The sequence below is a fragment of the Ornithodoros turicata genome, chromosome 7 (genome assembly GCF_037126465.1).
Source record: "Ornithodoros turicata isolate Travis chromosome 7, ASM3712646v1, whole genome shotgun sequence".
Taxonomy (NCBI): domain Eukaryota; kingdom Metazoa; phylum Arthropoda; class Arachnida; order Ixodida; family Argasidae; genus Ornithodoros; species Ornithodoros turicata.
Genome location: NC_088207.1, coordinates 56,862,298 through 56,885,781, shown reverse-complemented (window position 1 = coordinate 56,885,781; position 23,484 = coordinate 56,862,298). Strand labels below are relative to the sequence as shown.

General features: G+C 51.4%; 2 protein-coding genes across 3 annotated transcripts in view; both read left to right on the top strand.

The window, feature by feature from the left end:
- The window catches only part of LOC135401693 (glucose dehydrogenase [FAD, quinone]-like), a 48,604-nt gene extending 34,378 nt beyond the window's left edge, over positions 1-14,226 (top strand). For both annotated transcript variants that reach the window (XM_064634215.1, XM_064634216.1), the window contains exons 3-11: positions 691-880; positions 2,076-2,207; positions 2,343-2,464; positions 8,796-8,966; positions 9,040-9,193; positions 9,745-9,908; positions 10,027-10,204; positions 10,451-10,673; positions 12,028-14,226. In XM_064634215.1, coding sequence (XP_064490285.1) covers positions 691-880; positions 2,076-2,207; positions 2,343-2,464; positions 8,796-8,966; positions 9,040-9,193; positions 9,745-9,908; positions 10,027-10,204; positions 10,451-10,673; positions 12,028-12,181 — 1,488 coding nt within the window. In that variant the 3' untranslated portion in view covers positions 12,182-14,226. The remainder of the gene's footprint in view (positions 1-690; positions 881-2,075; positions 2,208-2,342; positions 2,465-8,795; positions 8,967-9,039; positions 9,194-9,744; positions 9,909-10,026; positions 10,205-10,450; positions 10,674-12,027) is intronic.
- Positions 14,227-15,454: 1,228 nt separating this feature from the next.
- On the top strand, positions 15,455-18,824 carry LOC135400143 (uncharacterized). Its single transcript, XM_064631878.1, has 4 exons — positions 15,455-15,580; positions 17,056-17,937; positions 18,054-18,338; positions 18,571-18,824. Exons 1-4 carry the CDS (start codon positions 15,515-15,517, stop codon positions 18,754-18,756), a joined length of 1,419 nt encoding a protein of 472 aa, XP_064487948.1. The 5' UTR covers positions 15,455-15,514; the 3' UTR covers positions 18,757-18,824.
- Positions 18,825-23,484: the final 4,660 nt, after the last annotated feature.

The window sequence follows — 23,484 nt, the reverse complement described above, 5'->3', positions numbered from 1 at the left end:
CCTCCGCGAGGGTCGATAACAAGAGTTCTCTTCACACTTAAAAAGAAGTTAAATGCGGTGTGTAGTGTGTTGAGATTTCAGTGCACGTTAAAGAAGCCACAGGTGGACAAAATTAATTCACAGACTGACCACTGTGGCCTCGCTCATGATCACAGTTGTCTTGCCACGTAAAGCCACCAATTATTATTATTATTATCTAATAATGAGCGGATGCTACCTAAGTATACTCTAAAAACAAAGCTTCACCGCATGGCACGCTGTGCGCCAACCATTGCCACGAATACGGAAATGACTAGCGTGAAATGAAAAGCGTTATCGCTTCTGATTCGAGGAGACAGGGGGGCGTACGCCTCCCTCTCTCCTCGAATCAAAACAGATAACCGTATCGTTCGTTGCAATGATTGGCGCACTACGTGCTACGCGGTGAAGTTCTGTTTTTAGAGTGTAGGCGCATCTGCTCGGAGGAGATAATCTGCAATGACTATAGAGATCACTGTGCAACACATTATCATCTTCCTTCTAAGTTTATTGGCAGTACCTGTCATTCACTAAGTCAAGCACAGTCAACACTCGACGCATGAAAGTCCCCCGTTTCTTCTGGAGTACTAGTACATTAAACGTGGCACTCTGAACCGTCACTCTCGTCACGGCCTACTTAACCCTATAGTCACTTCTTCTCCTTCTCTGTAGCAAAGTCCGTGGCCTCGCGGGAAAGTCCTAGGAGGCTCCAGCGTGCTCAACTACATGCTGTACGTTCGTGGCAGTCGCCACGACTACGACCTCTGGGAAAAGATGGGAGCCACCGGTTGGTCCTGGAAGGACGTCTTTCCCTACTTCCTCAAGTCGGAGGATAATCGAGATCCGGCTATACTACACAATGGTAAAATAACGCCTCACTAGTGAAATGTGGACAAAGTCCAACAATCTGATCCAATCCCACTATCTCCAACCTGATAAATTGATAAATCTGATTTTTAAAAAAATCTGATAAATTGAATTGCGCCTGATCGCTCACCGCGTATGATAAAAAATATTTTGTGTAATTACTTCCGCAAGATGTAATTCACTGGCTCCTTTAATGTGCGTTTTACACTGATATACGCTTACACGCACCTGGTGGGAACATTCCTACGTAATAATCATACTCGTAAATTGCTGACAGTTGCATGTTTCCGTTCTCCTTCGTTATCCTGCGGAATGGACGGAACATTAAAATAATATTCGGCGCAGTCGCGTCCCAGATACGTCGCGTCCCAGATACGTCGCGTCCCAGTCGCGTCCCAGATAGTCGCGTCCCAGTCGCGTCCCGCGTAAGTATGTACTCGTTTCAGGTTCTTTGAGAAGCAGGCGTGGATTCAAATAATGGTTGCCTTCAATTCCGCTGTCTCGTATTTCCCCGAAGGCGTCTTATTAAAAAGTTAATTAGTGAATTTTAGGTAATTAGCCGTCCAGTAGTTGCGTGCTTCTTTGCACAGGACGTCCGCCTGGACGCGCAATCGCGCGCAAAAACGGCTCTCACAGCTCTTATTTTTTTTAAAAATCTATAACGGATAAAAAGAACACTCTAAATAACATCTCTTTCACGATGAAAGATGAAAGTCACTGAAAAGGTTAGCCAGCTGTAGGACTCGAACCCACATCTTCTGGATTGCCGATCCAGGGCTCTACCAATTGAGCTAAGCTAACACGCCTCCTCAGCGGCTTCAAGGGTGCGTCATCTGAAGGGACAAACCAGCCACTCTCTCTCTCTCATTCATCCTCCTTTCACTCTTACATTTTTTCTCACTCACACACATATTCATACGACGGGATCGACGCAGGGGGCAACTGATGAACATGAAAGAACTGATGTTCTGAGGGTGGAACAACATAGAAGGGCAATCCAGAAGATGTGGGTCCGAGTCCAACAGCTGGCTAACCTTTTCAGTGACTTTCATCGTTAATTTCTTATAGGCAAATTGAGGTTTTGTATGTATTTGTCCCTCATATGTTGTTCCAGCCTCACAACATCAGTTCTTTCATGTCTTTCGCGAATCTTGTTGCGTTTGACATTTATATTTTGATGCGTGTTGCAGGTTATCATGGCTCCGGCGGATATCTGACCGTGTCGACGGCATCGTACACAACGCCTCTTGCCCAGGCCTTCGTAGAAGCTGGCTTACAACTTGGGTATCCGAACATCGACGTGAACGGTCCCGTAATGACTGGTAAGTTCCATGCTTCGGTTGGTTTCATCCTCAAAACGCTACCCTTCCTCCCAATGAACAGACGTTACCGTCGAGGAAGTCTTCTATATCCGCAATGCCTTTTCGGATTGCAAAATGTCCCTTTTTCGTCTTTAGGGTTCGCAATACCTCAAGGAACCGTACGAAGAGGAGCCAGGTGCAGCACAAGTAAGGCTTTCATGAGGCCAGTGAGACACCGGAAAAACCTACACATCACACTCTACTCCGTAGCAACGAAGGTATCAGTATGGCTGACAAGTCGTATTTCTATATTTCACGTACCATATCACGATGAAGATGAAAGATGAAAGTCACTGAAAAGGTTAGCCAGCTGTAGGACTCTTTCATGTTCGTTCACGATGAAGATGTTTAAATTTAGCTTATATAAGAATGGGAGAAATTTGCGCGTCTAATAGGTCATCATTGGTCGCGTTAAGTACGTATATTGCTACTCCGGAGTCAAAAGTGTTATTGCCCTGTCCGCTAAGCGACCGTAACTCCAGTGCGTGGAAGTGCGGTGACGTAGTTCTGCCATGTCTTTACGTGGTTTGGCGGTATTCAATTGGTAGCGGGTGCTCGTTGATGCATCTTCGTATAGCTACGTTCCCACTGCCCGGCGGGCGCTCTCGGAGCGGGGAACTGCGGACGAAGTACCGCGACAGTGTCCACACCGACGTTCGCCGCGCACTCCTGTCTTGAGATACGCCGACGAGGGCGAGACAACCGCCACATACGTTCCCACTGCCCGGCGGGCGCTCTCGGAGCGGGGAACTGCGGACGAAGTACCGCGACAGTGTCCACACCGACGTTCGCCGCGCACTCCTGTCTTGAGATACGCCGACGAGGGCGAGACAACCGCCACATACGTTCCCACTGCCCGGCGGGCGCTCTCGGAGCGGGGAACTGCGGACGAAGTACCGCGACAGTGTCCACACCGACGTTCGCCGCGCACTCCTGTCTTGAGATAAGCCGACGAGGGCGAGACAACCGCCACATACGTTCCCACTGCCCGGCGGGCGCTCTCGGAGCGGGGAACTGCGGACGAAGTACCGCGACAGTGTCCACACCGACGTTCGCCGCGCACTCCTGTCTTGAGATAAGCCGACGAGGGCGAGACAACCGCCACATACGTTCCCACTGCCCGGCGGGCGCTCTCGGAGCGGGGAACTGCGGACGAAGTACCGCGACAGTGTCCACACCGACGTTCGCCGCGCACTCCTGTCTTGAGATAAGCCGACGAGGGCGAGACAACCGCCACATACGTTCCCACTGCCCGGCGGGCGCTCTCGGAGCGGGGAACTGCGGACGAAGTACCGCGACAGTGTCCACACCGACGTTCGCCGCGCACTCCTGTCTTGAGATAAGCCGACGAGGGCGAGACAACCGCCACATACGTTCCCACTGCCCGGCGGGCGCTCTCGGAGCGGGGAACTGCGGACGAAGTACCGCGACAGTGTCCACACCGACGTTCGCCGCGCACTCCTGTCTTGAGATACGCCGACGAGGGCGAGACAACCGCCACATACGTTCCCACTGCCCGGCGGGCGCTCTCGGAGCGGGGAACTGCGGACGAAGTACCGCGACAGTGTCCACACCGACGTTCGTCGCGCACTCCTGTCTTGAGATACGCCGACGAGGGCGAGACAACCGCCGCATACGTTCCCACTGCCCGGCGGGCGCTCTCGGAGCGGGGAACTGCGGACGAAGTACCGCGACAGTGTCCACACCGACGTTCGCCGCGCACTCCTGTCTTGAGATAAGCCGACGAGGGCGAGACAACCGCCGCATACGTTCCCACTGCCCGGCGGGCGCTCTCGGGGCGGGGAACTGCGGACGAAGTACCGCGACAGTGTCCACACCGACGTTCGCCGCGCACTCCTGTCTTGAGATAAGCCGACGAGGGCGAGACAACCGGCGCATACGTTCCCACTGCCCGGCGGGCGCTCTCGGAGCGGGGAACTGCGGACGAAGTACCGCGACAGTGTCCACACCAACGTTCGCCGCGCACTCCTGTCTTGAGATAAGCCGACGAGGGCGAGACAACCGGCACATACGTTCCCACTGCCCGGCGGGCGCTCTCGGAGCGGGGAACTGCGGACGAAGTACCGCGACAGTGTCCACACCGACGTTCGCCGCGCACTCCTGTCTTGAGATAAGCCGACGAGGGCGAGACAACCGCCGCATACGTTCCCACTGCCCGGCGGGCGCTCTCGGAGCGGGGAACTGCGGACGAAGTACCGCGACAGTGTCCACACCGACGTTCGCCGCGCACTCCTGTCTTGAGATAAGCCGACGAGGGCGAGACAACCGCCGCATACGTTCCCACTGCCCGGCGGGCGCTCTCGGAGCGGGGAACTGCGGACGAAGTACCGCGACAGTGTCCACACCGACGTTCGCCGCGCACTCCTGTCTTGAGATAAGCCGACGAGGGCGAGACAACCGCCGCATACGTTCCCACTGCCCGGCGGGCGCTCTCGGAGCGGGGAACTGCGGACGAAGTACCGCGACAGTGTCCACACCGACGTTCGCCGCGCACTCCTGTCTTGAGATAAGCCGACGAGGGCGAGACAACCGCCGCATACGTTCCCACTGCCCGGCGGGCGCTCTCGGAGCGGGGAACTGCGGACGAAGTACCGCGACAGTGTCCACACCGACGTTCGCCGCGCACTCCTGTCTTGAGATAAGCCGACGAGGGCGAGACAACCGCCGCATACGTTCCCACTGCCCGGCGGGCGCTCTCGGAGCGGGGAACTGCGGACGAAGTACCGCGACAGTGTCCACACCGACGTTCGCCGCGCACTCCTGTCTTGAGATAAGCCGACGAGGGCGAGACAACCGCCACATACGTTCCCACTGCCCGGCGGGCGCTCTCGGAGCGGGGAACTGCGGACGAAGTACCGCGACAGTGTCCACACCGACGTTCGCCGCGCACTCCTGTCTTGAGATACGCCGACGAGGGCGAGACAACCGCCACATACGTTCCCACTGCCCGGCGGGCGCTCTCGGAGCGGGGAACTGCGGACGAAGTACCGCGACAGTGTCCACACCGACGTTCGCCGCGCACTCCTGTCTTGAGATACGCCGACGAGGGCGAGACAACCGCCACATACGTTCCCACTGCCCGGCGGGCGCTCTCGGAGCGGGGAACTGCGGACGAAGTACCGCGACAGTGTCCACACCGACGTTCGCCGCGCACTCCTGTCTTGAGATAAGCCGACGAGGGCGAGACAACCGCCACATACGTTCCCACTGCCCGGCGGGCGCTCTCGGAGCGGGGAACTGCGGACGAAGTACCGCGACAGTGTCCACACCGACGTTCGCCGCGCACTCCTGTCTTGAGATACGCCGACGAGGGCGAGACAACCGCCACATACGTTCCCACTGCCCGGCGGGCGCTCTCGGAGCGGGGAACTGCGGACGAAGTACCGCGACAGTGTCCACACCGACGTTCGCCGCGCACTCCTGTCTTGAGATACGCCGACGAGGGCGAGACAACCGCCACATACGTTCCCACTGCCCGGCGGGCGCTCTCGGAGCGGGGAACTGCGGACGAAGTACCGCGACAGTGTCCACACCGACGTTCGCCGCGCACTCCTGTCTTGAGATAAGCCGACGAGGGCGAGACAACCGCCGCATACGTTCCCACTGCCCGGCGGGCGCTCTCGGAGCGGGGAACTGCGGACGAAGTACCGCGACAGTGTCCACACCGACGTTCGCCGCGCACTCCTGTCTTGAGATACGCCGACGAGGGCGAGACAACCGCCACATACGTTCCCACTGCCCGGCGGGCGCTCTCGGAGCGGGGGAACTGCGGACGAAGTACCGCGACAGTGTCCACACCGACGTTCGCCGCGCACTCCTGTCTTGAGATACGCCGACGAGGGCGAGACAACCGCCACATACGTTCCCACTGCCCGGCGGGCGCTCTCGGAGCGGGGAACTGCGGACGAAGTACCGCGACAGTGTCCACACCGACGTTCGCCGCGCACTCCTGTCTTGAGATAAGCCGACGAGGGCGAGACAACCGCCACATACGTTCCCACTGCCCGGCGGGCGCTCTCGGAGCGGGGAACTGCGGACGAAGTACCGCGACAGTGTCCACACCGACGTTCGCCGCGCACTCCTGTCTTGAGATAAGCCGACGAGGGCGAGACAACCGCCACATACGTTCCCACTGCCCGGCGGGCGCTCTCGGAGCGGGGAACTGCGGACGAAGTACCGCGACAGTGTCCACACCGACGTTCGCCGCGCACTCCTGTCTTGAGATACGCCGACGAGGGCGAGACAACCGCCACATACGTTCCCACTGCCCGGCGGGCGCTCTCGGAGCGGGGAACTGCGGACGAAGTACCGCGACAGTGTCCACACCGACGTTCGCCGCGCACTCCTGTCTTGAGATAAGCCGACGAGGGCGAGACAACCGCCACATACGTTCCCACTGCCCGGCGGGCGCTCTCGGAGCGGGGAACTGCGGACGAAGTACCGCGACAGTGTCCACACCGACGTTCGCCGCGCACTCCTGTCTTGAGATAAGCCGACGAGGGCGAGACAACCGCCACATACGTTCCCACTGCCCGGCGGGCGCTCTCGGAGCGGGGAACTGCGGACGAAGTACCGCGACAGTGTCCACACCGACGTTCGCCGCGCACTCCTGTCTTGAGATAAGCCGACGAGGGCGAGACAACCGCCACATACGTTCCCACTGCCCGGCGGGCGCTCTCGGAGCGGGGAACTGCGGACGAAGTACCGCGACAGTGTCCACACCGACGTTCGTCGCGCACTCCTGTCTTGAGATACGCCGACGAGGGCGAGACAACCGCCACATACGTTCCCACTGCCCGGCGGGCGCTCTCGGAGCGGGGAACTGCGGACGAAGTACCGCGACAGTGTCCACACCGACGTTCGCCGCGCACTCCTGTCTTGAGATAAGCCGACGAGGGCGAGACAACCGCCACATACGTTCCCACTGCCCGGCGGGCGCTCTCGGAGCGGGGAACTGCGGACGAAGTACCGCGACAGTGTCCACACCGACGTTCGCCGCGCACTCCTGTCTTGAGATAAGCCGACGAGGGCGAGACAACCGCCACATACGTTCCCACTGCCCGGCGGGTGCTCTCGGAGCGGGGAACTGCGGACGAAGTACCGCGACAGTGTCCACACCGACGTTCGCCGCGCACTCCTGTCTTGAGATAAGCCGACGAGGGCGAGACAACCGCCACATACGTTCCCACTGCCCGGCGGGCGCTCTCGGAGCGGGGAACTGCGGACGAAGTACCGCGACAGTGTCCACACCGACGTTCGCCGCGCACTCCTGTCTTGAGATAAGCCGACGAGGGCGAGACAACCGCCACATACGTTCCCACTGCCCGGCGGGCGCTCTCGGAGCGGGGAACTGCGGACGAAGTACCGCGACAGTGTCCACACCGACGTTCGCCGCGCACTCCTGTCTTGAGATACGCCGACGAGGGCGAGACAAGCGCCACGGACTCTCGTCGTCGTCTTCGCTTTCATTGGTTGCTCAAGATCGTTCGGGGTCGTCTGTCGCACAAGGAGCGACTGCTGAGTGGTTAGCGTGCTGGCCATGTCACGTCGAAACTGGCAGGTAAACGGGTTCGAATCCCGGTACCAGCTCGCGTGGCTCAGTGGTTAGCGTGCTGGCCATGTCACGTCCAGACTGGGAGGTACCCGGTTTGGAATCCTTTTGCCGGCTGTGCTGTCTGGGATTTTTCCTGGGTTTTCCTCAGACGCTGTCAGACATATGTCGGCACAGTTCCCTTAGAAGTCGGCCCAGGTTGCACATTCCACCAGAGCGTTAGCCGTGAGGTTGCCCTCCTCAGTGAGGCCGACAGCGGCGAGCTCTTTCAGCGGCACCACTGCCTAGACGGACGCAGGGAAGCTGGCCTCCGGTCACCACTAAGCGACCTTTCTGCCGTTACGGGCGCCGTTGCGGACGATCGCCCGGTAGAGGGAACGTCTTTGGATCTGCCGTACGGTGATTGGTGGAACTTCTTTCTACATGAATGAACTCCACAGACGATGTAGGAACACTCCCCGGAACACTACTGAACATAAGCGCGGAAGTGGCTAGGGTACGGTTCGTACACTAAAGGCTGGTCCGCACTATTGCGTTTCAATGCGTCCGTCAGCACTTGCGTCCGTCTGCGAACCGACGCAAGCCCCCTTCGAAAGCGACGGACGCATAGGTTCGCAAAGTTCAATTTTTGGACGGAGCGACGCAAGAAATGACGGTCCTTGCCCCGGTAACCGTGCCGCCGCGCGATCTTCTTTTACTTCACTTCACGTAGTCTGCTGTAAGCCGTTTCTCGTAAAGTATCGTCGCAAAAGCGTGGACGTGAATTGGAGACTCATGCGTCCGTCACACATAGACGCTGACGGACGGACGGACGTATTGAAACGCAATAGTGCGGACCAGACTTAAGTGACGCTCATAGGGAACGTTGAGCGGAGGCTCCTGGTGGGATCAGGTAGCGTCCCCCTCTCCCCGCCCGATGTATACCCATTTTGTACGTCAGTTTGTATGTGAGACATTCTTTCTTTCTTCTGATCCAGATCCACTTCGACGAATTTAAACGTGCAAGAGCCGTGTTATACGAGCGCTTCAAAGTACCCCATCTGGTGTTCGCCAGGCGGGAGATCATCTTGTCTGCAGGTGCCATCAACACGCCCCAGCTACTCATGCTGTCCGGCGTTGGTCCAAAGCACGAGCTACATAAACACGGGGCGAGTACCACACGCTGAATATAAAGAAGCTCTTGGAAAATATGTTTGGTACAATGTCGACTGTGTACTACAGATTCCGGTGATATCCGACCTGCCAGTCGGTTACAATCTTCAGGACCACATCTACCCCGGGGGTGTCAACTTCCTCGTGGATGCGCCGGTGACTATGCTTCAACCTCGGGTCTTCACGTTGAGGGAGATCATTAAGTACCTCAGCATAGGAAAAGGTACCTCACAGGTGTTCCTTCCTTCTTACTACTGGCCGTGAACTGTTTCTGTGTTTTTGTTTCGTTAGTTCCTCTGTCGCTAGATCAATAGAGTCCTTCATATACCGGCTTGGTCTTAACTTTCCTGTAGTGGCCGGCTGCTCCCATAGGGTAGGGAACGTTGTCTACTCACTGTCCGGATGCCGGACACTTGGCCCTCACTCTTTAGGAGCAGTGCACTGGATCATTTCTTAAAGTTATTGGAAGCGGGCAAACTACTTGCTTTGGGTTCTTTTTCTCGCCATGTTCCACCCAAACTTACTTATAAACCCAACAACTACCGTTCGTATATTCAGGAAGAGGAATATATGTCTTTCGGAAAATTTCCTCACACATCGTCACTGACATGGATTTGTTGTTTCTGTTGCTATACACAGTCTTTCTCAACTTTCACACAGTGCCTCACACCTTGCCTCTTACCTTGCCTTACACCTTGCCTCACACCTTGCCTCACACCTTGCCTCACACCTTGTCGCACAGTGTCTCACTCCGTGTTTATTAATTCCCACCAGGGCCGCTAACGGTGCTTGGCGGCGTAGAAGGATTGGCCTTCGTCAAAACCAAGTACGTCAACAAGACGCACGACTGGCCCGATATCGAGATTCACTACTTATCGGGATCTCCAGTCTCTGACGGAGGGCAGACTTTTCGAAGAACTGAGGGTGTGTCGGATGAGGTGAGGAAAGCCCTATTCTTCCTTTGTCTAGTTTCTTCGGAAATGTCTTTTTTTGTGTTGTGTTTATTCTCACAACCGGGTTGTGACCTTACCAACAGTATTCTTGTTTTCTTTTTAGTTGTGGGAAAAGGTCTACCTGCCTTACAACTATAAGGACTCGATGTCAGTCTATCCAGTCCTGCTGAGACCCAAGTCACGCGGGTACATAAAGTTGAGATCTCGGAATCCTCATGAGCATCCAATCATCAATCCAAGATACCTGACTCATCCCGAGGACATCCTCGTCATGGTTGAAGGTCAGTTCATCAGTGATCGTTTCATGCTTCCAGGTGCTCGCGGTCACCGTTTGAAATTTCGTGTCATACACGTAACGTGTTCGAGGAAGAGGCAGAGGGACAGCTCTCTCCTAATTATAGCTACACCATCTTGTTTCCTAGTACGTAGCATTGAACGTGGTTCAAAACAAACGAGGAGAACGACGTTGCCATATGGTAGGACAATTTTCCCTACAACTCTGGTCCACAAGCTCTTTTTCATTCCAGGCATGAAGATTTCAATCGCCGTAGGTGAAGCACCGGCGTTCAAGAAGTACGGGACTCGCATGTGGGACAAAGTGTTTCCCGGATGCGAACATTACAAGTTTCTGGGCGACGAGTACCTGGCCTGCATGGCTAGAACCTTCACAAACACGATTTACCATCCCGTGGGAACTTGCAAGATGGGTCAACCTTGGGATCCCACCACTGTGGTGGACCCAAAGCTCAGGTGAGGGTCTCCCAGGAAACTCTTAAATGGGCGATCCGCTTGAGAAAGGAAATCTGCGTCATTACATTTAGGTGCACCATAATGCACCTGTAAAGCTACTACTGTGTTGTTACTGCCGTATATACTCCCGTGCATAACGCCCGCGCTACACGTGCTAAAAAGTGTCTCGAAGAAGAAGTATACGTGCTATGGGTCGGAGTTTTTCATGAAGAAGCCGTTCCTGAGAAGGTGCTGTGCAACCTTCAGCCTCCTGCATTGTCTTCCAGCTAATCGTCATAGGCATGAGCCGTTCGTTTACAGGAGCAATGAGATGACATTTAACATGGTTCAAAACCCTGTCTCATTCGTCAAGCTGTCCATCAAGAGCCGCCATGCAAAATATTTTCGCTCTGCGGCAGGGGCGGATACAGACCCTCGGTTTGGGGGGGGCGGTTTCTTTGCCGGAGCGCGCAGTGGGGGAGGGGGAGAGGGAAATGCAATGCATAAACTGACGTTTTGGGGGGGGCGATCGCCCAACCGCCCCCCCCCTTGGATCCGCCACTGCTCTGCGGTGTATCATAACCGCGCAATCAAATTTACAAAAACAGCCGCGGACGACAGACACGATCCTCGCGTGACGTAGGGAAGTCCCCGTGCCACCATGCAGAGGCACGGGGACCCCGTTACGTCACGACACGACGTTTCCCCTCGTTCTCCGATACGCTCTTGACATGAGTGGAGGATTTTTAAAGGTGTGCGGGACAGAGGCCTTGCGCGCGCTCTTTCGCAGGAGCTCCACTGCATTCGTTGCTGAACAAGCCGCAGCAGAAGCAAACAAAAATGGGGGGGGGGGAGGGGGGTTACCTCAGTGCTCCAAATTTGGGAAGAGCGGGAAAATTGGATGACAGACGGTGAGCGTGGGAACACGCGGGGGCGGACAGAGGCATCGTACGCCGAAGTAGCCATGTGGGTGCTGCAGGAAGTGCGGGGCCCCGTCGAGGTGTCTGCGATCCTTAACCAATACGCTGTGCAAGTGCGTCTCTGCGCATGAGAGGAGGCAGTGAGAGGGAAGAGGGAGGGCGCCACCGTAGCCAATGGGGCTTCCCGAGTGGAGTAACCGGGAGAGGAGATATGCACAGAACGCTCGGTTACTCGCAGAGCGTATTCGAGAAGCAATGTGATATAGAGCGGCGTGGAGACCGAAGCCAAGTACGACGTGTTTGCGTCGCGGTGCTCATCCGGCATAAAAAAAAAAAAAGCGTTCCGCAGGGGGCCGACTTCGGAGGGAAAATTTTTTATACGTTACAACCCGTAATGTGTAACGCGAACTGGACGATACTTCCTTACAATTCATGCTTTATATATTGGTTTCCAGAGTGAAAGGCGTGAAAGGTCTTCGCGTCGCCGACGCCTCCATTATGCCAGTCATCGTGTCGGGCAACACAAACGCGCCGTGCATCATGATTGGCGAGAAGGCGTCTGACATCATCAAGGGTCATTGGCACTACTACGGAAGAAGAAAGAGGTGATAGTTGGAGACACTTTTAGGGACAGACAAAAAGGTCTCCAGATAGGGACTCACTGGTGCGAGACTGTGCTCTCACAGAACTCTCTTGACACATGTGCGAAAAAAACGGACTGAAGATCACACATAATGGGAGCACCGACGATCAACCTTTCATCGATGACATATGGACGCCAACAAATTGTGTGTGCGCGCGTGTGTGTGTGTACCTAACTCTTTTCTTAGCAACTGTTGTTTTTTTGTTTCTTTTAATGGCATTTTTTTGAGGGGCAAATTTGTGCCTACCAGGTGAGTGTGAAGACTAAAAAATATATTCGTAGCGTGCTCGTAGTTAACATGCAGGACTATTCTTTGCAACAGCATTTTGAAAAACAGTGGACGGCGCCTTGAAATCGTTATGCCATTGATCGTCGTGATGAACTCGGGTGTACCCATGGCAGGAGCGTAGCCAGAAAAATATTTCGGGAGGGGTTCTATGGGAACTGTACATGGGGGAGGAGGATTTAACCTTCGTTTCCCTTTCCTAAAGGGTACGTTTTCGGGAGGGGTTTGAACCCCCCCAAATCCCCCCTCTGGCTACGCCACTGATCCATGGCATAAAGGCTTGCAGAATGCAGATGACCGGAAGCCATTGAGTAAAGTGAACAAACAATTTCGAGCTTTTCACAGCTGTTTTACAGACAGCAACAATTTGAGCGTGAGTTTGGAGAGCTATGGGGACAATAACTTAAAGGGACGATCCCATACGGAAACCCACCTGTGAAACCGATACTACTTGTCCGGCATCGCCCGACAATCTTTTCCATTTTCTTTGTGTCCGAAAGGCGATATTAGATATTAGAGATAGATAGATAGTAAATTAAATAAAGATAGAGATATATAGATTAGATATTAAAGATAAAGAGATATTAAGTAAATATAAATAGATAGATATTAAATAAAAAGATCAGCGCTGCTTCCGCAGCTGCAGAGGCTCCCGCGGCGTGACGTCACTGCCTAAGCGGAGGAGTGAGAGGGGAGACTCAAGGAGAAAGACGCCGTCCGGACGCTCAGTAATTCTCGCTGTGAGACGCCCGCGCGGCCGCGGCATTCCCTTTCTCAAAGCTGCGCCCTAATTGGTTTTACGGGAGTGACGTTTTCTCGTTCTCCCAGAGAGGGAATTCCGGCGTACTCTCGACATCCGGCGTCCGCTCTTGCCATGTATTCCATCGAGTAACAGTCAATTAACTTACGCCACTCCTTTGCGTGGGATTTTCGATACCCGTTGTCACTGGTCCACGAGGGATAAAATGACACTATAGTTTCAAAATCGACTGCAACGGATGCGACCGCCCCTTTAAGCCTTTGGTCAGCAGAGGAACCCTTTACCCAGAATGTACTGACGTACAATCCGCTGCTCACTCACGTTCACTTTAGTTTTGCTGTGGCCAAATGATCCTTAATCCTGCTGCATAATTAATTATAACAACTACATTGCGACACCACGTTATTATACAATTTGTGTGTTTTTTAACATTGTTTTTTAACGCAGGACAACGCACAATGCTGCATACGGGTTATAACAACGATTGTGGGACGATACCCAGAGTCTAGAGATTACTCTGAAGTACAATGAATATCTGCAGGTTATAAATATCGGTCCGATTCAAAAATATAAAAAAAAAACTGTTCGGTTGTAAAAATCGTGTGAATATTCCCGCTGGATTCTATGTTTAGATGTGGTTAAAATGAATTTAGATTTAAAGACAACCACTGAGTAGTCATCGGTATCGGTAGATTGAAATGCGCAGACATACTAATGTACAATACTCAGAGGTATTTGTTGCCAGATTGAAACTGTCTGTCCTGACCTATTCTGATGATCGTCGCGTATTTATTGTATAGTGAAGTATTTATTGTCTATCATTGTTTTTTACACGTTTATGGATTGATGATTGTGACGTAGTCAGTCTTAAGACCGATGTGTTTCACCCCGACCTTCTTCCGCTGTCCTGTGAATAAGTTTTTATTAGACACGGTGCGAATGGAATAAATCTATTTTGAAGCTCATACTATATTTTGTCACTGCGACGATCAATAGACCTGGTTGTAAACAAATGACGTCATAGTGTCCGACAGCGCCACCAATTTGGTAGAGTGGAACTACACTCGAAGCTGGGTGGGGGGGGGGGCGAACAAGGTCGCGCCCAAGAGCAACGGTCTTTCAGTATAGGAGGCAGCGAACAAGTGCCCATTCGTGGAACCCAGCCCTCCACCCTCCGATTTGTTGTCCGTCGTGGAGGTTACGCTGTATCTAACTTTCAACCATAAAGACCTCTATATGTGTACTTGGAACGAAATCAAGTATAAGAACACGAGACACACGCACGCACAAAAGCAAACTAAAGAAAGAAACGGTGCTAAGAGAGAGAGAGAGAAAGTACTTTGACGGCAGAATCTCAATGAGAGAGTAATTCCTTGGAGAAGTTTGTCCAGAGACCGTAGTTTCAAAGTTTCCACGAGTTTTAATCGGTATCCTAATGATCCGCCTTGAGAGCTCGTAACGTTATACGTCCCAAGAGAAGGCTACGCGCAAATGCGTTTAATACTTACACCTGATTGTAGTCACGTAAGGTCACGCTTCGGCACGCGAATTATCCCTTCGACTTGGAACCGTTAGGATTACCGCGTAGCAGCTGTTGCTATAAGCGGTCTATACAGACGCGAACGAATGGAGAGTGGGACAGCTTGAAGGAGTGGGAGGGTTCGGGTGTGCCGACATTCGTCTAGAAAACCAAAAAAAAAAAAAAAGAAGGAAAACCCGAGACGGCACAGCCGGTGCTAGGCCTCCAACCCACCATCACCTCACCGTCTTTTTAGCACGACCTTGGAACTAACACCAACCGGTGTATGCTGTATCCCCCGCACTGCCGGTAGTTGACCGCTAGCTTCATATTGTGCACCTTCGTGCGCGTAATAGAAAAGGAGAAGAAAGACTAGAAAATATTTATAAAAAAAAAAAACCTCAAACACTGACACATACGCGCACTTCCCCGCAGCCGCTTTTTGTACGCAAAAACAGGTGTGACATAAAGCAGCATTCCTGCAGTCGCGCCGACGAGTTTCTGGAAGTATAAGAGTAGAAAGCTATTTTTGATAGTCGAAGTTTGGGAAGTTTGTTCGGAAGCAACACGATGCTCTCAGTGGGACTGAGCACGGGCTTTATATATATATATATATATATATATAAGAGAGACATGGGATAACGGGCGTCAGTTCCTGTTGTGTAGCACTGAACGAATGGCGTCGCTTGACGCAAGTTAGGAGAACGTCGTCGACTGGGTTGTCGCGCAAGCCCATGTGCGCAGCTCGTCGTTTGAAGAGGAACTGCGTCCAGGTTCGATCCACCATCATGGGTGGCCAAGTAAGTCTGCACGAGCCTTCTCAGATGTGTAACCTACAAGAGAGAGTACCGTAATTTCACGCGTATTAGCCGCGGCTTATGCGCGATTTTTTTTTCTCACGGGTGCTCTGCGGCTTATCCACCGGTGCGGCTTATCTGATGACTATTTTTTCCTGGCATTTTTCCCATACGCCAGTTTTAACGAAAGGGCCGGGCCTACAGTGTCTCTGGAACAGCACTGCCCTGCCGATGCACGAACAGTGCGTAACAGGGACGGGTCCACATTCGAGTAGATTAATCTTGCTGGTGCATTCCCCCAAGCAGCTTTAACGAAAGTGGTGACAGTGATTCACGTTTTCTGGAAGACCACTGACCCATCAATCCATAAAAAACGCCCAACAAGGGCACAATCCGATCTTGGTAGAACTCTAGTGATGACCTCCTTTGTTGTACACTATGGACCACAGGGTTTATGGCCTTCTCTATGGTCTCCTTTGTCATTTAAATCAGTCGTCTCGTATTGCCCGCGGCTTATCTGCGGTGCGGCTTATACGCGTGAAATTACGGTATATTGTTGTGCATTTGTGCATGTTGTGCACCGCCAGATGTAGCCAGTAGCTGCTGATAGGCCGTTTTAACGAGAGCAATGATCTGTACATGGCAGTGTTGCAACGGTTCGGGTGCAGGTCCATTATGGCCGGAGGATCTGGCGCAACCAGAACTCTGCTGTGTTTTGCTACTGCATTACATCTATTTCGCTTTTGAATGACATCTTCGTGTTCTATCCAATATGGCCTTGGTAAGGTCCAGTTTAGCAGCAATGGATAAGTTAGTAAGAAAAGTAACTACAGTTGCAGTTAACTTGCAGTTAGAGTTACGGTTTTCGGAATGTAATTAGTTACAGGTAGAGTTACCACGTGAAAGTAACTTAGTTTCTTTTTACAGTTACAGTAAAGTACAGTTACCTTTTGTGAGAAAAAAAAAATCAGAATAGATGCAACTCTCATAGGACTTTGTTTTAGCACTTGTACTGTCCGAGCACAGTTATACCGTGTTATAAACAGGACTTGCCATATGCCTGTCTAAGGCTATCCTTAGACAGATTCCTGGTTGTGAAAAGCGGCAGGGTAATTGAGGTATCAACAAAACGGCGCTAAGGACGCTAGATGCGTGGAAAATATTGCAGTACAGCTTGGGACAAAACTTTACGGAACACCGGGGTGTCGCATTTCTCCATTGGAGCGACACGCTAGCAGCAAACAGGAGTGGACACACCTTCTGAGAGACGGACAGGATAACCGGTTTCCCGTTTCCTATTCTATCTCTTCCTGATATAGCTAGCAGGGGCCCGCTCCGATGAAAAATTACGCCAGTGCCGTGCTCCGTGAACTTTTGTCCCAAGCTGTACCTGAGTAACTCCTCCAAGTACGCCTCCAAGTCCTAATCTTCCCTGGTCCTTACGTCCTTCTCTGTTTTCTTTCTTTTTTTTCACGAAGGGTCTGCGCATCTTTCTTGTCCTCTACAGCATCTACCTTACGGTCACAACAACATCAACCTTCATACTTACGCAAGGCCCAAGAGGCAAGCACCTACCGTTCCCATACAGTAGATTCGGGCACACCAGGTTACCAATGTCCCTTTTTGCTTCCCCACTAGCCGATGGTTCCAGCTACGACAACGTCTTAAAACCTAAGAGCATCCATTGTTTCGCGTCGTGGAGGCTTGGAAGATATAAAATATGTGTAAACCGCACGGACCGTGCCCATGAACCAGGCACCACTGATAGACAGTACAACTACCTTCGACTGAGTACTTCAGCATGGAAACTACCCTTTTTATTCACAACTGGGTACAGACATCGTTATCCAAAGATGGATGACGCTAATTTGTTGAAATTAATTCTTGGACTGGTCGATCCGGGTAGTGGAAGCGATATCCCACGGGATAAGCGGTCGAGGACTGGTCACATTAGGGGAAGCTTCGTGGCTAATGACAGGGGTTCCAAACTCCCGAAAAGTTTGAGAACGAAGAAATTTGGAGATAAAAAGGATAATGTCACACGGCTCCATCGAGGTAACAAAATTGGAAAAACAGAAAAAGATTTTCGCGACGTTAAGTTCGCAAAGCCTAAGGTGTCTGAGGAAGTCCTAATGAAGAGGCAAGACGAGGCCTCATTCACCCAAAGCCCTAGCCCGTGGAAACAAGCGACTGTTGAAGACGATGGTGTAATGGAGAAGGATGAGACGACGGATTTGTATGACTCAGAAGAATTCCAAGAGTTCAGAAGGCACACAGAAACGATGTTAGGGGTTCCAGTACGAGTTGGCCTGGTCAAGTTTTCGCCCGTCGGAGGACAGCCGGAGAGCTCAAGACGGAAAGTAAGCTCAACCTTCTTTTGGGTCTGTTGGTTCCTGACCGAATCCATAACCCCACAAAAAGGTAGTTTTTAACGACCTTTCAACGAAAACTGAGATAGTCGTGTGTATTCATATAGATCGAGCCAAGTCCAGCGAAGCGAGGAGGAACTCAAACAGCTGCTGCGCTCAGCGTTTGCCCCAGCTACAGCGACTGGCTGATGCGACGCGAGGCTCAAGATCCCTACGGTCACCGTCTCAACGTCCTCGAAATGATACCCTACAACGGTACCCTGGTCCGCCAGTATTTCTACGAAACCATCTGCATTCGACATAACCGGTCACAGCCGTCTTTCAGTGGAGGAGGCACTTCTCAGACGTCTGTAGCAAGTGGGACATCGGAATGTCTTGCCGTCGACAAACAGGTACGCGATCCCTACAGGTTTCCCCATGTGGGTACTCATCTAATGGGGACGCGATAACAAAGGATAGGTTTTGGACAAAAAGGACATATGCAGTGCTTCTTTCCGATGTCCCTAAACAGTGTGCACTCCACACAGTTTCGAAGTTCTTGTCCAGGCGGTATACAGTTTAAAGGTCCCTACGTGCACACATGAATATTGAACTATGAGTAAAAACGTAAAACGTGCTTTCCAGGTGTGGAACTCTCGCTGTGCGGAGAACTACATCTGGACTTACGGGAAAGTTGTGAAAGCAAACGGTGACATCGGCTGGAGCGTCATAGCCATCCGGGGATCGTGCAGTTGCTCAGTGTGGCCCAAGACCCTTCCTGGAGGACGAAGAGCAGGGCCCCGTCTCTTCATCGACGACCTAGATGAATGAACACGACCAACGCGCTGATGGGATGGCCACACACGAGGCAGCCGTGTCTTTTTGTCTTTGTACTTAGCGAGGAGATGTCCTTGCAAAGACCTTTGGAAGGCTGAATATAGCAACAAGGATAACGAGCACAGCTTTATGGGAATCTCAATGAAGTCGCTCTCTTAAATGCAGTGTTGTACCTATCGCCGTTACAAGTAACGCCGTTACAGTAATCGATACTTTTTCGGTATCGGAGTGCGTATCGCGATATTTTCTTAAGTGGGTATCGGAAAAGTATTTACGTTACAAATTTATGGTAACGCATCGTTACCGATACCGATACTTTTTAGTGCCCCACCCTTTCTTCACCGACCATATTTCTTACTCTTATTTATTGTTATTGCCCTCGACAAGAAGCTTGTGGACACGCCTACGTGCTCCGTAACCGGAATTATGAAATTATACCGAACACGTGTTCACCGTTTTTCTTTGAAACTGAAGGAAATAACCACGCTGTGTTCAACAAAAGAGTTGAGGTCAACGAACAGAGGTCAAGATTTTGACAGTGCGCTCTGGATTCCACAGCTAAGCTGCCGTGTCGCACTGAGTCACGCTCACATATACTGTGGCATTGTTAACTTCGGAAGGATTCCTGGGTCATTGGACTCTATGGTTTGTGTGGGCCTGACACTAACTTAATTGTCACACTGGCCTCTGTCAGCTGCCGGAGACACCACGGCTTGCAAGGATGGCAGGAGACGATTTCGAGAACCAGCTATTGATAAAAGTCAAGCATAACGTTTCCGAGCTACATATGAAATATGCTGTCTTTTCACTGCAAAACTGTTCACGTAAGCATATTTCCGTGTTGCGCCATATCCGTATTTCAAACAAAAGTATCGCCCAAAGTATCGCGTTACTTTTTTTAGTAACGGTAGCGGTACTTCTTTACTTTAAAAAAGAAGTATCGATATCGGTATTTCGATACTTTTTACTCAAGTAACGAGTATCGGTATCGCGATACCATATTTCGGTAACGGGTACAACACTGCTTAAATGCAATACCGTGTCGTATTCTTAAGGGATCTTCGATCTCGGCACCCCCTGGAATGTTCGCGCTTGGGACCGTTTCAGTTTGTTCACGAATAGTGCGAAAGGACGGTAGTATATTTTGCCTCGTAGGCTCCAGGTGACGTTGTTCTACGCTCTGGGACTGTATGCATGCGAGTGCGATTATGTGTGTTTTCTCTTTGTGATGTTTGTCTTTGTCCGTTTATCCCGGATCTCCCAGTGCCCTGTGATAGCTCTCTCCGATTGTCACGTTGGCCGCCGCCTCGGGCTGGTTGACACGATGATAGTGTGCCGAATTTTGCGGTCACAAGCACATTTTCTTTTTCGGTCACTGTTTGCTTCGCCTGCCTGTATGCGCTCTGCGTCCTGAATTTAGGACATTCTTTGGCAGTAGCAGGACACAAAGGGGTTCCTTAGTCCTACATTCATCATCTCCATGGCTGGTGCCGCAATTGGCGCAGAGTTGTCTGTTGTTGCAGCACGTCGTGATATGTCTGTAGCGGTATACATAAGCACACTGTAGCGCTCTTGGCTGGTAGCGGTATACATATACATGAACCAGCTGGACGGTGATTTGCTGCGGAGGCCGCTCGCCAAGAAAAGTGATCCTTCGGCCCCGGAGCCTCCCTTGACGTACCTTTCTTGTTACGTTTATCAAGAGGGCTACCACGCCCTGATGAGGGGGTAGAGGCTCGGCGCTTGGTGTTAGAGGACACAAGGTCCATAGCCGTGTCCACGTTATCAGGAATGTGCTGACCATTAGAAGGCATAGGGCACGACGTAGGAGGTGGTACGAAAGAGGGAGCGGGGTGGGGTAGCCACGGGATGTACCGTAGGAGCTTCTGGGATGAGGGAGTTGTCGGACACGCCTGGCGTTACAGCGCGCGTAGGTTCCGACTGGGCAGGGAAGATGATGGAGGCGAACCATTTTAGTTCTTCCACCAGCTTGGCCATAGAAGTCTCGACGGCGGTGCTAATCAATTTCTCCAGCTTAGCATCGGGAGGCACGGTCAGCTGTGCTTTCCCTACACTGCTGTAGATCCACGGCCCTTCAAGAAAGCGAAAGCATCGCTGCGCGAACAGTAACGAGAATCCAAAATCTCTAATAAAGACATCTCTCGATCGCGACAAGTACAGGAGAGGCAATCAGCACTTCAAGAGGGAACCGTCAGGACAATCAGACCCGTCATGCTTGGCGCCACGACATCGTAACCCAGATTTGCAGTTCTTTGTGACGTGACCAAAACGGAAACAATCTACGCGAAAGCTAAGCGGCCACGATTTAATCTGAGGAGGGCTATTATAGCCAGCGAATGTAACCATAACTGACTCGGTTGGAACGAGGCGTTCATTCTCCAGTCGACTGCAGCGAGAAACTTCTAGAACGCCAACATCAGCGAATAAGTCAATTATCTCGCTTGCAAGTAACGAAACGTCGATTCCCCTCACCACTCCTTTTTGCGCACGCAAGATGGTGTGGGACAAAGGTGTGAACGGGCATACCACCAAAAGAAGAGGTTATGCACCACTATACCGTATTGCGCGATCGACAAATGATGCAGTCCTTGCCATACTGCCACACCTTAGAGATGTCACGGATGTCGAGAGTGTCGCCTTCTAGGCACTGGATAAGGGCATTCGAGGGTTTTTGGAGGAAATAGTCCAACCGTTAGTTGGCCTATAAGTACAACATGAATCGTGGTAAGTGCGTTTTCTATGAAATATTCTAATGCACTGCGTTATCGTCGTCGTCCAAGATCTCTCGAAAGTGGCAAGGCTCCACTTAAACAGCACGTTCGAACACATGTTACGCCATGCGTGTGCATCGCGCAACATTTCATTTTAATACCGTAGGGGCCAAAAGGCATTACGTACATAAGGGGGGAGAAATGCACATGTGGTTAACATAAAATAGTACAAGTAACTACGTGAAATGCAAGCAATTCAGCGTGAACATAACGCGAACATAGTAAGGTCACATCAAGCATGACGTCATGCGCTGTGTTTTGATTGGCGCATATTTTAGTTTTAGCCTCCTTCCGTCTATTCCCTCCTTGAGAAGTGTACCCTTGCCACCTTCGGTTTGCTCCGGCCTTGCGCAATAGCTAAATCCACACAAAACGCATAAGTTCTGTGAAACAAATCGATTTTATTTGAGGCCTTCAGTTCACTAATCATCGTCATCATCCCCATCATCAGTTCACAACAGCACAGACAATAGTCAAACAGGAGGAGTCATATTCTAAATAGCAATCTGTTTAAAAATTTCATTTGCCAATTGCAACTTCGGACTGGTATACGACAAATACGAAAACATATACCAGTGGAGCACAGGATTAGTAGGCCATCAAGTAAGTTCGAGGTAGAAAAACATTTTTGGGCACATTTTGAAAAATAGTAAAAAAATCATACAGCAGTAGGTGATACAATGTCTTCTCTGCGGCCTAAGAGAGCTAATACAAACATACACTGAGTCTAGTGGGTCTGAGTGAGTCCGAGTTGTGCTGCTAATATGGAGTCTGCTGCACATTAAGTCCTGCTGGTGTGAGAAGGAAGGCTGTGCCAGAAGAGCCACAAGGTGCGATGTGTCACCAGAAGAACGGTCAAGAAAGTGTCACCCGTCATCTGCGTGAGAGAAAGCAAAACAACAGCAACAACACTTCATGGCACTGAAAAACACAACAACAACACTTCATGGAAGCAGAGGTTTTTATGTAATGTGGCAGTAGATGAGACAATACAGCACAGGAAAAACTACTGGCAGTAAAACAAGAAAAAAACACAACAGCAACACCTGATGGGAGCGAGAAAAAAAAAAAAAAACAGCAACAGCTGATGGCAGCGAAAAAACATGAAAGCAATACCTGATGGCAGCGAAAAAAAAAATGGCAGTGAGAAAACAACGCTTAATGGCAAAGCAGAGGTGCATTTTATGTAGCGTGGTAGACGAGACAATGCAGCACCGGAAAAAAGCGTTGGCAGTAAAAAGAAAACACCAGCTACACGTGATGGCAGCAAAAAAATCACAAGAGCAACACCTGATGTCAGAAAAAACAGTGACAACACCTCATGGGCAGCAAAAAGAAAAACAGCAACACCTGATGGCAACAAAAAATAAATAAAGACACAACAGCAACAGATGATGCCAGAAAAAAAAACACAACAACAATGGCAGCAAAAAGCAAAATAAAAACAGCAACACACAATGGCAGCAAAATGAAACAATGGCAACACCTGATGGCAGAGAGAAAACACAACAGCGACACCTGATGGCAATGGAAAACACAGCAGCAACACCTAATGGCAGCAAAAAAAAAAAAAAAGAGCAACACTTCATGGCAATGAGAAAACAACACTTAATGGCAAAGCAGAGGTGCATTTCTATGTAATGCGACAGTAGATGAGACAATGCAGCACAGGAAGAAAAGCGGTGGCTGTAAAAAAACACAACAGCAACACCTGATGGCAGCAAAAACCACATCAACACCTGCTGGCAACAAAAACAAACACACAACCGTAAAACCTGAGGGCATAGAAAAAAGAAAAAACAGCAACCACCTGATGGCAGCAAAAAAGAGAACAGCAAAACACCTGATGGAAGCAAAAGACACAGCAGCAACACCTAATGGCAACAGTAACAAAATACACAACAACAATTCATGGCAGTGAGAAAACAAC

Excerpts from the sequence above, each read along its gene's own strand:
- LOC135400143 (XM_064631878.1), top strand. The coding sequence starts at position 15,515 with ATGTGCGCAGCTCGTCGTTTGAAGAGGAACTGCGTCCAGGTTCGATCC. Across the intron at positions 15,581-17,055 it reads CCACCATCATGGGTGGCCAA|GGTCTGCGCATCTTTCTTGT; the intron begins GTAAGTCTGCAC and ends TTTTTCACGAAG. Across the intron at positions 17,938-18,053 it reads CGGAGAGCTCAAGACGGAAA|ATCGAGCCAAGTCCAGCGAA; the intron begins GTAAGCTCAACC and ends GTATTCATATAG.